Here is a 13,853-nt window from a genome sequence, read left to right on the forward strand (position 1 = left end):
GGGCCTCTCTGTCTGCACAGCCATCCTCTGGGCCCCAGCCATCCTCTGGGCCCCTCTGTCCGCACAGCCATCGTCTGGGCCTCTCTGTCTGCATAGCTGTCCTGCACAGCCATCTTCTGGGCCTCTGCACAGTCATCCCACACAGCCATCCTCTGGGCCTCTGTCCTCAGCACTGCCACCACTCCAGCCTCTACTCTGCTCTCCTGCAGCCTTGCAGCCCTGCTACCATATCATGCCCAGAGTACTGGGAGGAGCTCTTTTTATAGAGTCAACAGCCATATATTGCCCACAGGTGTGCAGTGAGCTAGTCAACCATGGCCAGGTGAGAATCCTGGCCACAGGAACTCTCATTTTATCCACAAGGACCCAGATAGTAAATATGTTAGTTAGGCATGGCAACTACTCAGCTCTACCATTGTAAAGCAAAATAGCAGCCATCGTGTGAATGAGTGAGTATGGCTGTGTTCCAATAAAACTATAAAACAGTCAGCAGGCCAACTTTGGCTTATGAGCTGCAGTTTGCCAGCCCCCACCCATAATGATCTTCTTTGCTCAAACTTGTTCAGTATCTACCTTTCTCCTTAAAAACTTGAGGCCTCATTTTCACAGCCCAAACTAGATAATTATATAATTATTTTATTGTCTTTTACCATTTTTTTTACATTTAATAAAATTAAAGATAGGTATAAAATGTGAACTCAAAAGAGCCATTCACACTGTTTAGCATCTTGGAATATAAACAGCCACAGATTATATCTATGTTTCTGGACTATAGATACCTAATATGATGTACAAAACGTTGAACTGCAAGCTTGCCTTCCTGTCAGGATTAATTGTATTACACATGGAAATTGAAGGATTTATGGAACCGACTTATTTTTATTGAACAAAGTATTACCTATGTAGTTCTTCTAAATTTTAGAGGAGGTTGGCTTATATGACTTGTATGAATATAGAAAACAGGTTAAAAAAAATGAAAACATTTTCAACTAACCCCTTTTTGTAGTTAAAAATATATATTATTACCACAAAGTGCCATTTATGATGTCATTTATTGTAGAAGAGAACGTAGACCTCTGTGTATCATCACAGACAACCTTTGAGGATTGTTTGGGAGTATTTTTTAGATGTTGAATTCATTAGCGAGTGCTTCTTGAATTTGGTTGAGTGTAGAAAGGTGTAGAGAGCATTATACTATTTTTCTTCCTTTGCACATCTCTTGACATCTTTTAACTACTGTAATAAAGGTGCAGAATTTTGAAATAAGGTAGGAAAAAAAACATTTGGACCATCTGTCGCTGAATTAGATTGACAGAAAGAATCAATAAACCAACCAAGACATGTTGATAGCTCTTAAATGACTTCAGGTGTACCTTTTAAGTACTTCATGTGTCATTTAGAGTGCTAATTCCTGGCTGCTTGTAAACCAACACCTGCTTCTGTTCTGATTTTCTCATACTACTATAACTTCCCCCCTCTCAACTTTGAATTTTACTTCCCCATTTTATATGTAGCCCAAAGTATGAGTTTTTATAGAGGTAAGACTGGCTACATGAACATTTAATGATTTAATGAAAATTGTGTTATTGGAACAATGAAAAAAAATTTCATAACTGGTTACTGGCTCCATATGCTTATCATTTAATTAAGGAGATAAATATAAGACAGTGAAAAACATAATCGTCCAATTAAGGGCTTGTGTTTAAAGTGGACTGTCATAGCCTCCCTGACTTGGGATTTATGGGGAAAAAGTATTTTTTCTGAGTGTAAATTACTAAATATAATACACACACATACTTTTGCAAGCAACACACATACACACATACATACACATATTCTGTGTCTGTTTGCTTTTTATAATGCTTACTGTATCTTTGGATGAATGTTCACCACTAATAATTTGTTGGGTTATGCTCATAAACCCTACAGAATTTCTAAAGGAAAGAGAACTTAGTGTGAGTGTTGAAACAAAACAGTTTTGAAAATAATTTTTACAAGGAAAAGAACCTAAACATCAAAGTGAAAGTGCTTTGAAAATGTTAAATGTTAGACTGTTGTTACCATTATCAAAGGCCAAAGTAGAATGTATAGGCTAGTTGCCCCATTACTCTATATAGCCAGTTTTTTTAATTTACCCAATTATTTATTATATTTTACAAATGAACTCTGCTATGTATTTTAAAGATTATTATTTTAAATTGCCCATCCTTATAAGTTGAACTTTTAGAGAATGAAAACTGTATTTTAATGATGCTTACAAGGCACTTTATCATTTTGTATATGTGACATATATATCATTTTGTATATATTTAACCCTTGGATTTTTGTTGATGATTTATATTATTAATACTTTTACTAAGTGTTTAATGTCATCAGGTATCAGTGGCATAGTGAACATGCTGAAGAGGTTAACTTACACTCTCACAGTTACAAATAGACAGCCTAGTTTGTGAGAGCGCACTTGTTAGGAAAAAATCTTGATTAGGCCTGTTTAATTACAAATTGATTTTTTTCAAAAAGCTTGTCCATGTCTGGTCAAACCACATGCAATACTTTGATTTGAATGGAAAGATAGCTACCACGTGGTTTTAGAATGGATTGTGTTTCTTCATTTAATATGCTGCCTCTGATTCCACTGAAGACTGAGAGAAGAATTTAACTAAAAGTCAAAAGTTCAATGGAAGGAAAAACAGACAATTATCCAAGGAAATATTGGTGGGGAACAGGGCAGGGAGGAATGAGGGACACTGTTTTGCCAAATAATTGAATCATATTGTAGAGCTATATAAGAAATAAAACAATCTGGTACTGGTTTAACAGCTCAGTCAAGGCCAAAAAATGTCTCCAAGTACACAAATAATTGACAGATCATTAAGGAAGGGCTAATCATCAAATCTTGTACAGACAAGCTGTTAATTATTTGGAGAAAAATAATTAAACATTAGGTCAGTATACCTAAATCAGTTCCATATAAATTCAGAACCTTGAAAGCACTGGAAGAAAATGTGAGTAGATACCTGATCTCAAAGTAGGGAAGATCTTTTTAATCATTAAATCAAAGAAACCACCTTAAAGGAGGGCATAGTCTCCAGTGTACAGTGAAAGAAATTGAAGGAGAAAAACTTCAGGGAGTCCAATCCAGATTGGAAATGAAAGTACAAAATGTTCCGTTCCTTATTGGCAGTTGGTACTATCTTACAGTTCAAATCCCTGAGAAAATCAACTGACAAATGATTAAAACTAATAAGAAAATGAGCAAGATGCCCCAGTATGTGTGCTTAGGGAAAAAAAACTAGCAGAAAGTCTATAAACTCTAAAACAAAATTGAATATACTTATATAACTGAAATTCTTCTTATTAGACATATGTTGTCAAAATATTTTAATATATGTTTACAGAATACAGAAAAATTTTTGGTACTGTTTTGAACATATTTACATTTTTATATAATTTCTGGCAATACTTAGGTGTGTGATGTCCTACTAATGTTTATTAGTATATAATTTGTATTTACAACTTACATAATACTTCAGAGAAAACACGAGCTAAATATCATAAAGTCTTACGTATTTTCTAAGAATTAATAACTGTATTCACCAGTTGATCTTTTTTTCTTTTTCCAATGTGCCATAGGTCAGTACTCCTGTCTTTGCACCAGTGAAAACTCATGTGCTGCTTCACCGAATGAGTGGAAAAGGACTAGCTGCCCACTATTTCTTTCCAAGACAGCCTTGCATTTTTGGTGATACGATGGTCTCTGTACAAGTAACATTGAATAATACTACTGATCAAAAGATAGAAAATATCCACATAAGGGGAAAAAAACTTCCCATAGGCATGCAAATGCATGTTTTTAATCTAATAGGTAAATATTAATTCTCATTTAAAACTTTATATTTAATAAGTAAGAGTATTCATTTTAAAAGTAAAGTAGATGCATATTATTTTATTGACTGTTACCATAATCAGTTTATATTTGTTTTCCTTTTTACTCTGAATTTGTCGTAAGAGGTGACAACATGTCTTTGCCCATAGTGCTAGCAGTGGAGGACAGGACCAGCACTGATGAAAGGGTGGGTGTGAAGAATCACAGTTGCCTCCCAGTCTGCTTGTCTGCGTCGCCTTCCCCCTTCCTGTCTTCCTGTTCAAGTTCACTTCCTGTGTGATTTTAGTCTGCCTTTTTGAATACAGTACCTAATACCCTTTCCTTTGTAATTTGGTAATTAAAACACCATTTAAAGAATATAGAATATCCAATTTGTGTTCTTTTTTATTGCCTGAAATCCAACATTTTTTACTTGGTTAGAAAATTAGGTTAGTTTAATAAGTGTCAAGCACCTGATATATGAATTGTCTGAAGGTTGAAAATGTTATCCAAAGGTTAAAACAGTAGAACAGTATTAACATTTCTTTGAACTGGCATATTGAGTTGATGAGTTGACCTTTTGTTGGCTTATGTAGAATAGAAGAAATAAATAGAATAAATTTCAGAGTATGGCCTTAACACAGAAACAAAATAGAAATGTATACCTTTGCTTCAATACTAGTAATAGGCTTTTCTTTCCTTAGGCAAATTTTATGACTGTGATGTTTCATTCATTTTGTTGTCATTTATTGAATATCCTCAAGAAAAAAGTTCTTTCTCATGTAGTATGTATTTGCATATAAACCTACCTCCTCTCTTTTATTAATAGATTACAGCAAAGTTACAGACTATGATACATCTTAATTAGTCCAGAAACATCATAAGAATGCAACAAAGAACAAATGCTGTATTTTCATGTTCTTGTGAAATGAGAGAAGTAAAAGATTAGTTTTATTTAATAAGCACATATATGTATGTTAAGGAGTCCAGCAGCTTTCTTACTTGTCACCAGTCTGTTTTCTTTTTGTCTATAATATGTGATGACTTTTGTCTGAATTTTGCCCTACCTTTAGCATGAGACTGGATTCCTTTTAAGAATATTAGGAATAGTATGCCATTTTTCCCAAAGAGACCAAGTACATAAGAGATTTTTAAAAACAAAGAATAGCTTTAGACTCCCTGTACTATATTCAGTGACTATATGTTAACTATTGAGAAGTTTGAGTTCAGCTAAGATTTTACTAGTTACTATACAACTGTCACTTCAAAGTAGATGGCATCCTGTATAATTTCATTTTTCATTATTAATGATGCAGTATAAGAGAACTAGTGTTTTTCAACCATTTTATAGAACTCTCATATATAGCAGTGAACCAGAAGCAGTTTCCAAATACAGATACCTGACTGAGTAAACTTCCCCGATGTAGTAGGCTTCAAATGCTGTAAAAATCCATTGTATGAATAATTTTATGCTGATCACTTTGCTCTTGAAGCGTTCATATAATAAAACATGCCATTGATCATGAGCTGTCCTCCTGAATTAGCATGTCACTAGCTCACAGTTAATTTTCTTAAGACTGAAAATGGTAACCAAATTGTGTCAGTGAGTACTATCAACAAGGCATTTTGAGGTCTGTCACTTTGTCAAGTGAAATACAAGGATACATGATGCAGAGAGATCTAAATCATGAATGCCATCGTGTACCAATGTGTTGTCACCTGCAAGCAAGACCAAACCCAGTATGTCTGTGGCACAGAAGGAAACATTAAGGATTCACTAAAGAATAGCCTTGAGCAATGTGACGGACAAGAGCTGTGAACTGATAAGGTGTAGCTTTAGGAGAAATGCAAGAAAAGCATCATTAGAGTTATTTATGATAAACCCTTTTTGCAGAAGATTTAGGCAGCAAATCTTTTGGTACTTGGATAGCATCCTGATAAATGGTAGGTTTATAAACAGTGAAGTTCAAACTGGAACCAGCAAACCAATATATATACTACTAAGCAAACTAAAACATTTTAAAATCAGCATCAAAAAAGTACCCTCATAATGCCTCATCTTCGTGGAGTCTATGAGACATAAACAGCCTTCTTAATATGTTAATTAAGCTTACTGAATTACTCTTTTGTCTCATCTGTACCATCATCTCTGTCATGGTTAGCATTAGTGGCAAATCATACTTACCAACAAGCCCTAGAATAGGCACAGTCTACTGGATTCACGCATGCATGCTAAAATACAACTACATCTAGTAAGATACATCAGAATAGATAAAGCTAAATATAAACCTGCTGTACAGTATGGCTGCATTTATCCTGAAGACTACACAAAGTGAAATCAAAAGTGGATGGGTTCTATTTAAATATATAATATATACTTAAATACTTATACTACATAGGTATATATTTAAGATCCCCCATTATTCTCAAGTTGAGCCAAACATTGGAATCATAAGCAGAATAAAATTTTGTTGTTTGTCTTAAATGTTATCATTGTCAACTGAAAAACATCAGTATTGTATATTGATACAGTTACTTCCCGTATTTAGATAGTTGACAGATGAAGCTTCAGAATTGCCAAATCTATGTAAAGTGTCATTTTATTACTTGTTTTTTCAAGATAATCTAATCTGCCGCTCAAGCTTCTTTTAGTAATTCTTTGAATAATACAATAAGGCTCATAACTTTGGCTCCTGTGATGCCAGTGGTCTTGGTTAATTTCTGAGTACAACAAATTAATTTTTTTCTTCCAACTTTGCTTTAATTTGAATTTTAAATTTTGGATTTTTTTCCAGGGGAAATTTGAAACATTATTTAAAATGTGCTTTTTATATAGTTTTAAATACAGAGTTCTCTACATTTGTTCCAAACAGGAATACATTTACTTCCTTTTTACCTCCAATGCTTATAAAGATAGTATTATAAAATATGAAATTTCTCAGCATGAGATATGTTTCTGAAACAAAGAGATATAACATGTTCATTGAAACATATACAGAATTAAGGTAGCCTTCAAGCAGAATAGTGAAATTACTTTTAAAATTTGCTTTAATATTTTTGGTATGAAAATAGTCTTACAAGCCATCATTAAATTTGACTGGTTTAGCAAAACTGCAAAAATTACATAAATATTCACTGTTTAGTTTGCCTATTTTTCACATCCTCCATGTTTGCATGTCTAAATTATCTTATTTCCTAGAATCTCTTGAGCCTGAGGGATCCGTTACTGTTTCAATGGGTATTGACTTTTGTGATTCTACTCAGACTGCCAGTTTCCAGTTGTGGTAAGTTCAATTGTTCTTCTGTATTTTATAGTGCCTGTAAGGGACAGCAGATCAAAAACAAGGCTTTCAACAGCTTTTTCTTTGAGAAACAAAACATTTAAACAAATGTGCTTTTCTTGGGCCATGTTTAGACTGATAGAATACTTGTGCAAATTGTGTATAATATGTATATTTTAATATCTGTTAAACAACTAGCCAGTACAGTCTTTGTGATTGAAATTCATACTTTATTGGTTAAAGTGAGAAGCTACTGCTAAATAGTTTTTTTACTTAATCTTTACGGTCTTGGAATATCAATGAGAAAAATTCAGGAGAAATTAAAAACTAATAATATTGAGTAGCCCAGAGAAAAGTTATTTTGAAACATTTTGTGTTATCTTGAGCCTTTTAAGTGGGAAATTACTGTTTCTGTCAGTACTTAAAACCCAAACGTTTTGCCCTTTTGAACTTTAATTTACAAACTGCTTTTGGTAAAACTCAAAAAGTTGGCAGAGGTTTCATAGATCAATGCTATTCAAGGGAACTTTTCTAGGATTGGATTTTGTCATTTTTGTTTTTATAAAATGTTTTATACATTTCTGATGAATGCCAGAACTATTAGAAATTAATACAAAGCTATGATCATACATCTTTCAGAATAACCTTCCAACTCTTTTATATTTTCCTGATCAAGGATATGATTTATTTTTATTTGAAATTCCTTTGCTTTCATTCTAAAAAAATTGAGACATTTTATTTGTCTAAATTTTAGCTGTCTTTGAACAGAAGTTGTTATGATAAAAATCTCCAAGTTTAGGAAATAGACATTTTAAAATAAATTTGTACATTAAAGATAGTGAACCTATGTTGGTATGGGTGGGTAAAATAGATGAAGAGGATAAAGAGAAGAAAAAATAGTGAACCTTCCTTTCTTTTTCATACACCTTTGCAGTTTACCAGTAATTCAGACCTAGTATCGTACCATTTATTGCTGAGAACCTGCAATGATGAATATAAGCAATGTAGCATAACACATTGATTTTATGCAGATCATCACCTTTATGTTTTGGGAGGTCTGGTATATTAGTGATATATAAAAACTGATTACTTTTCCCAACATTGCCTAGTAATTGTTTATTATTTTTCTATTAGACAAACAACACAGATCAATATTACTGAGCACAAGACTATGAGTAACATCACTCTTAAATAGATTTGCCTCCAACACCAGAGGTGTATTCGTTCTAATGATTTCAACAATGTGAGCCCAATGACAAAGCTCATGCAGCACAAAGTTAGGGCAAAATTAAGAACTAAAAAATTTTGGTTTTCTTGTCAGTTTATACAAAGAATCTTTTATATTTCTATATAATGAGGTGGGGTTCTTTAGAACATATTTTCATTACAGAGTTTTCCTCTGTTGTCCATTGGACAAGTTTGCATTTTGTCATTCACAATAAATATGTGGGTAGTGTTGTTTGATTTGTATCCTACTTTGAGGAACATACGTAAACAATTTGTTCTCAGTTTCTCTTAAGCTAATTTTAGGAAAGTGACTCATTTATTTTACATAGAAAATAGCCTTAGCTGCTATTAGCATATAATAATATGTTTTTCTGTTGTGAAAGTATAAATTATTTATTTTAGATTTTATTAAGCATGTAAGCACACTAGATCAAAAAATTTGTTTTTGCATGTTCCAAAAAGAACACTTTGTCTTGCATCAAATGTAATTGATCCTGAAGCAATGTAATCACAATTACTCACTTTCTTAATTGGCCTGCCCAAAATCAGAAAATGGAAACCGATCGACAGTGTTTAAATCAATAGCTTCATAGTAGTGCTAGTGGGAGTAGGGAGATAGTGGTAATGGGTAGATCAATTGGTCTTAGATGCCAATCACTGACTGTGCCTTTTGCATAGTAAATAGCACTTTTTGCTTAGTGATGTGCTGTATTAGTCTTGGTAGTGCAATAAAAAGAGGGAAAAAAAGCAAGAATGGCTGATACTGAATTTTTTCCTTAAAATACATTATACAAATCAATACCTAAAATTATGGGTAATAAAAGCATATTTGATTAGCCTTCAGAAATGCCAAGAACATGGACTTACAAGCTTTTCACATATACTCATATTTATTAAAAGAAAAGAAACGAGTAAAATGATCCTACTTTAGCCTCTAGATTAATTCTGTATCATTATATGATATGTATATAGAGATAGAACAATTATATATATATAACTATATAGTTATATGGATACTTGATAAATATTAATGTCTCTTCTTTGCTTTGCATTTTAAATGGTGATCAAATTAAGTCCTTGTTTAACTTACTGAGATGGAAAATGTGTATAATATACATAAATGTATCTCTCTAAAAGTAGATGCAGTGCATAACCAGGTTTCATCAGAGTGGGGAGGGAGTGAAAGCACAGGACTGCTAAATAACCAGCCCTACTAATCTGCACCAGGAGCACAGTCACACATTGCATGGTGTACTGGATATTAGAGAAATGGAAAAATAAAATCTGAGACAGAGACAGCAAGAATGGGTCCCCACAGCTGGTTCCCCTGAGACAAAAGAAAATCCGGTGCTTTAAAAGTATTAAAGGGACAGGGTTAATGGACCAAATCATCTTGGCACACCCAGCCCAGCAGGCTGGGAATCTTAAGGAACTTCAGGCGCCCTAACCCCCAAGGGACAACGCAGCTCCAAAGCCCCTCACATTGATCAGCCTGCCATTCATTGCCCCCCACCGGCACTGCAATCTAACCACTGACCCTCCACTGCAGCAGAGCAGCTGGGAAACAGCCCTGCCCACAACAATCACACAGAGTCTATGCTCAGCACACAGCTAACCAGGCCAGACCCAGAGGCTGCCGCCAGCATGCAACTGTCCAGCACAAGCTGAGGAAGCTGGCACAAGGTTAGAAGGCATGAAGGGACACTGTTCTCACAGGAGAGCACACCCAGCGCATCTGCGACCCCCAGCAGTGACCTAGTCTATCCCAAGGGCTGCCCCACTGACAGCAGCACAGGAGATTAACCAGAGACTGCTTCTGGTGTGCAGGTAACAAGCACAGGCAGCGGAGAAGGGCAAGGTGACCAGCAAGCAGGAAGGGACTTTGTTCTCCCAGCTGACACACGTGCCATATGACGGTGATCACTTCTATTGCCATGAAAAGGCAGAAGAATCTGGTCCAGTCAAAACTCACTTGGACAACCCCAGAGAGAGTGCCTGGTGAGATAGATATAACCAATCTTCCTGAAAAAGAATTCAAAATAAAAGTCATAACCACTGATGGACCTACAGAGAAATATGCAAGAGCTAAGGGATGAAGTCCAAAGGGAGATAACAAAAATGGAACAATCAATAGAAGGACTTAACAGCAAACTGGATGAGGTGCAAGAGACTGTTAATGGAGTAGAAATAAGAGAGCAGGAATACAGAGAAGCTGATGCACAGAGAGATAAAAGAATCTCTATGAATGAAAGAATACTAAGAGAACTCTGTGACCAATCCAAATGGAACAATATTCACATTATAGGGGTGCCAGAAGAAGAAGAGAGAGAAAAAGGGATAGAAAGTGTCTTTGAAGAAATAATTGCTGAAACTTCCCAAAACTGGGGGAGGAAATAGTCACTCAAACCACGGAAGCACACAGAACTCCCAACACAAGGGACCCAAGGAGGACAATAACAAGACATAAAATAATTAAAATGGCAAAGATCAAAGATAAGGACAGGGTATTAAAGGCAGCCAGAGAGAGGAAAAATGATCATCTACAAAGGAAAACCAATCAGGCTATCATCAGACTTCTCAACAGAAACCTTATAGGCCATAAGAGAATGGCGTGATATATTTAATGCAATGAAACAGAAGGGCCTTGAACCAAGAATACTGTATCTAGCATGATCATCATTTAAATTTGAAGGAGGGATTAAACAATTTCCAGATAAGCAAAAGTTGAGGGAATTTGCCTCCCACAAACCGCCTCTACAGTGTATTTTAAAGGGACTGCTCTAGATGAAAGTACTCCAAAGGTTAAATAGATGTCACCAGATAAAATAAAATCACAGCAAAGAAAGCAGACCAACCAAATACTAAATAAAGGCAAAAAATAAAATCAACTATCCACAAAGGCAGTCAAAGGAAACACAAAAGAATACAGAATAAAACACCTAACATATAAAGAGTGGAGGAGGAAGAATAAGAAGGGAGAGAAATAATGAATCATCACACTGTCTTTATAATAGCATAATAAATGAGTTAAAGTTAAACGGTTACATAGTAAAGAAGCTAACATTGAACCTTTGGTAACCACAAATCCAAAACCTACAATGGCAATAAGTACATATCTATCGATAATCACCCTAAATGTAAATGGACTGAATGCACCAGTCAGAAGACACAGAGTAATAGAATGGATAGAAAAGCAAGGCCCATCTATAAGCTGCTTACAAGAGACTCACCTCAAAGCCAAAGACATACACAGACTAAAAGTCAAGGAATGGGAAAGATATTTCATGCAAACAATAGGGAGACAAAAGGTGTTGCAGTACTTCTAGCAGACAAAATAGACTTCAAAATGAAGCAAGTAACGAGATAAAGAAGGACATTACATAATGATAAAGGGGTCAGTCCATCAAGAGGATATAACCATTATAAATATATATGCACCCAACACAGGAGCACCGACATATGTGAAACAAATACTAGCAGAATTAAAGGAGGAATTAGAATGCAGTGCATTCATTTTAGGAGACTTCAACACACTACTTAACTCCAAAGGACAGATCAACCAGACAGAAAATAAGTAAGGACACAGTACACTGAAACATATGTACCTAACAGACATCTACAGAACTCTATACCCAAAAGCAGCAGGACACATTCTTCTCAAGTGCCCATGGAACATTTTCCAGAATAGACCACATACTAGGCCACAAAAAGAGCCTCAGTAAATTCAAAAAGATGAAAATTCTACCAACCAACTTCTCAGGTCACAAAGGTATAAAACTAGAAATAAATTGTACAAAGAAAACAAAAAGGCTCACAAACACATGGAGGCTTAACAAAATACTCCTAAGTAATCAATGGATCAATGACCAAATTAAAACACAGATCAAGCAATATATGGAAACAAATGACAACAGCACAATGCCCCAACTTCTGTGGGACACAGTGAAGGCAGTTTTAAGGGGAAAGTATATAGCAATCCAGGCCTATTTAAAGAAGGAAGAACAATCCCAAATGAATAGTCTAAAGTTACAATTATTGAAACTGGAAAAAGAAGAACGAATGAGGCCCAAAGTCAACACAATGGGGGACATAATAAAGATTAGAGAAGAAATAAATGAAATTGAGAAGAAAAAAACAATAGAAAAAATCAAAGAACACAAGAGCCGGTTCTTTGCAAAAATAAACAAAAAATATAAACCCCTAGCCAGACTTATTAAGAGAAAAAGAGAATGTATACACATAAACAGAATCAGAAATGAGAAGGGAAAAATCACAACGGACCCTACAGAAATATAATGAATCATTACAGAATACTATGAGAATCTATATGCTGAGAAGCTGGACAACCTAGAAGAAATGGACAACTTCCTAGAAAAATACAACCTTCCAAGACTGGCCAAGGAAGAAACAGAAAATGTAAACAGACCAATTACCAGCAACGAAATTGAATCAGTAATCAAAAAACTACCCAAGAACAAAATCCCTGGGCCAGATGGATTCACCACTGAATTTTATCAGACATACAGAGAAGATATAATACCCATTCTCCTTTAATTTTTCCAAAAAATAAAAGAGGATGGAATACTTCCAAACTCATTCTATGAAGCCAGCACCACCCTAATACCAAAACAAGGCAAAGACCCCACCAAAAAAGAAAATTACAGACCAATATCCCTGATGAACTTAGATGCAAAAATGCTGAGGATCATACCATGATCAAGTGCGATTCATCTCAGGGATGCAAGGATAATACAACATTCAAAAATCCATCAACATCATAAACCACATCAACAAAAAGAAAGACAAAAACCACATGGTCATTTCCATAGATGCTGAAAAAGCATTCAACAAAATTCAACATCCATTCATGATAAAAACTCTCAATAAAATGTGTATAGAGGGCAAGTACCTCAACATAATAAAGGCCATATATGACAAACCCACAGCCAACATCATACTTAACAGCAAAAAAATGAAAGCTTTTCACTGAAGATGGGAACAAGACAGGGATGCCCACTCTCCCCACTTTTATTTAACATAGTACTGGAGGTCCTAGCCATGGCAATCAGACCAAACAAAGAAATATAAAGGATCCAGACTGTTAAGAAGTCAAACTGTCACTGTTTGCAGATGACATGATATTGTACATAAAAACCCTAAAACTGCACTCTAAAACTACTGAAACTAACATTTGAATTCAGCAAAGTTGCAGGATACAAAATTAATACACAGAAATCTGTTGCTTTCCTATACACTAATGATGAACTAGCGGAAAGAGAAGTCAGGAAAACAATTCCATTCACAATTGCATCAAAAAGAGTAAAATACCTAGAAATAAACCTAACCAAGGAAGTGAAAGACCTATACCCTGAAAACTACAAGACACTCTTAAGAGAAATTAAAGAGGACACTAACAAATGGAAACTCATCCCATGCTCTTGGCTAGGAAGAATTAATATTGTCAAAATGGCCATCCTGCC

The 13,853-nt window shown here is 34.9% G+C and overlaps 1 protein-coding gene across 5 annotated transcripts in view; it reads left to right on the plus strand.

Moving 5' to 3' along the window:
* Window positions 1-13,853, plus strand: part of AP3B1 (adaptor related protein complex 3 subunit beta 1) — a 273,969-nt gene that overhangs the window by 233,536 nt on the left and 26,580 nt on the right. For all 5 annotated transcript variants that reach the window (XM_073234795.1, XM_073234799.1, XM_073234824.1 and 2 more), the window contains 2 exons: window positions 3,634-3,865; window positions 7,065-7,149. In XM_073234795.1, the coding sequence (XP_073090896.1) occupies window positions 3,634-3,865; window positions 7,065-7,149 (317 nt within the window). The remainder of the gene's footprint in view (window positions 1-3,633; window positions 3,866-7,064; window positions 7,150-13,853) is intronic.

The sequence above is a fragment of the Manis javanica genome, chromosome 1, assembly GCF_040802235.1.
Source record: "Manis javanica isolate MJ-LG chromosome 1, MJ_LKY, whole genome shotgun sequence".
NCBI classification, from domain to species: domain Eukaryota; kingdom Metazoa; phylum Chordata; class Mammalia; order Pholidota; family Manidae; genus Manis; species Manis javanica.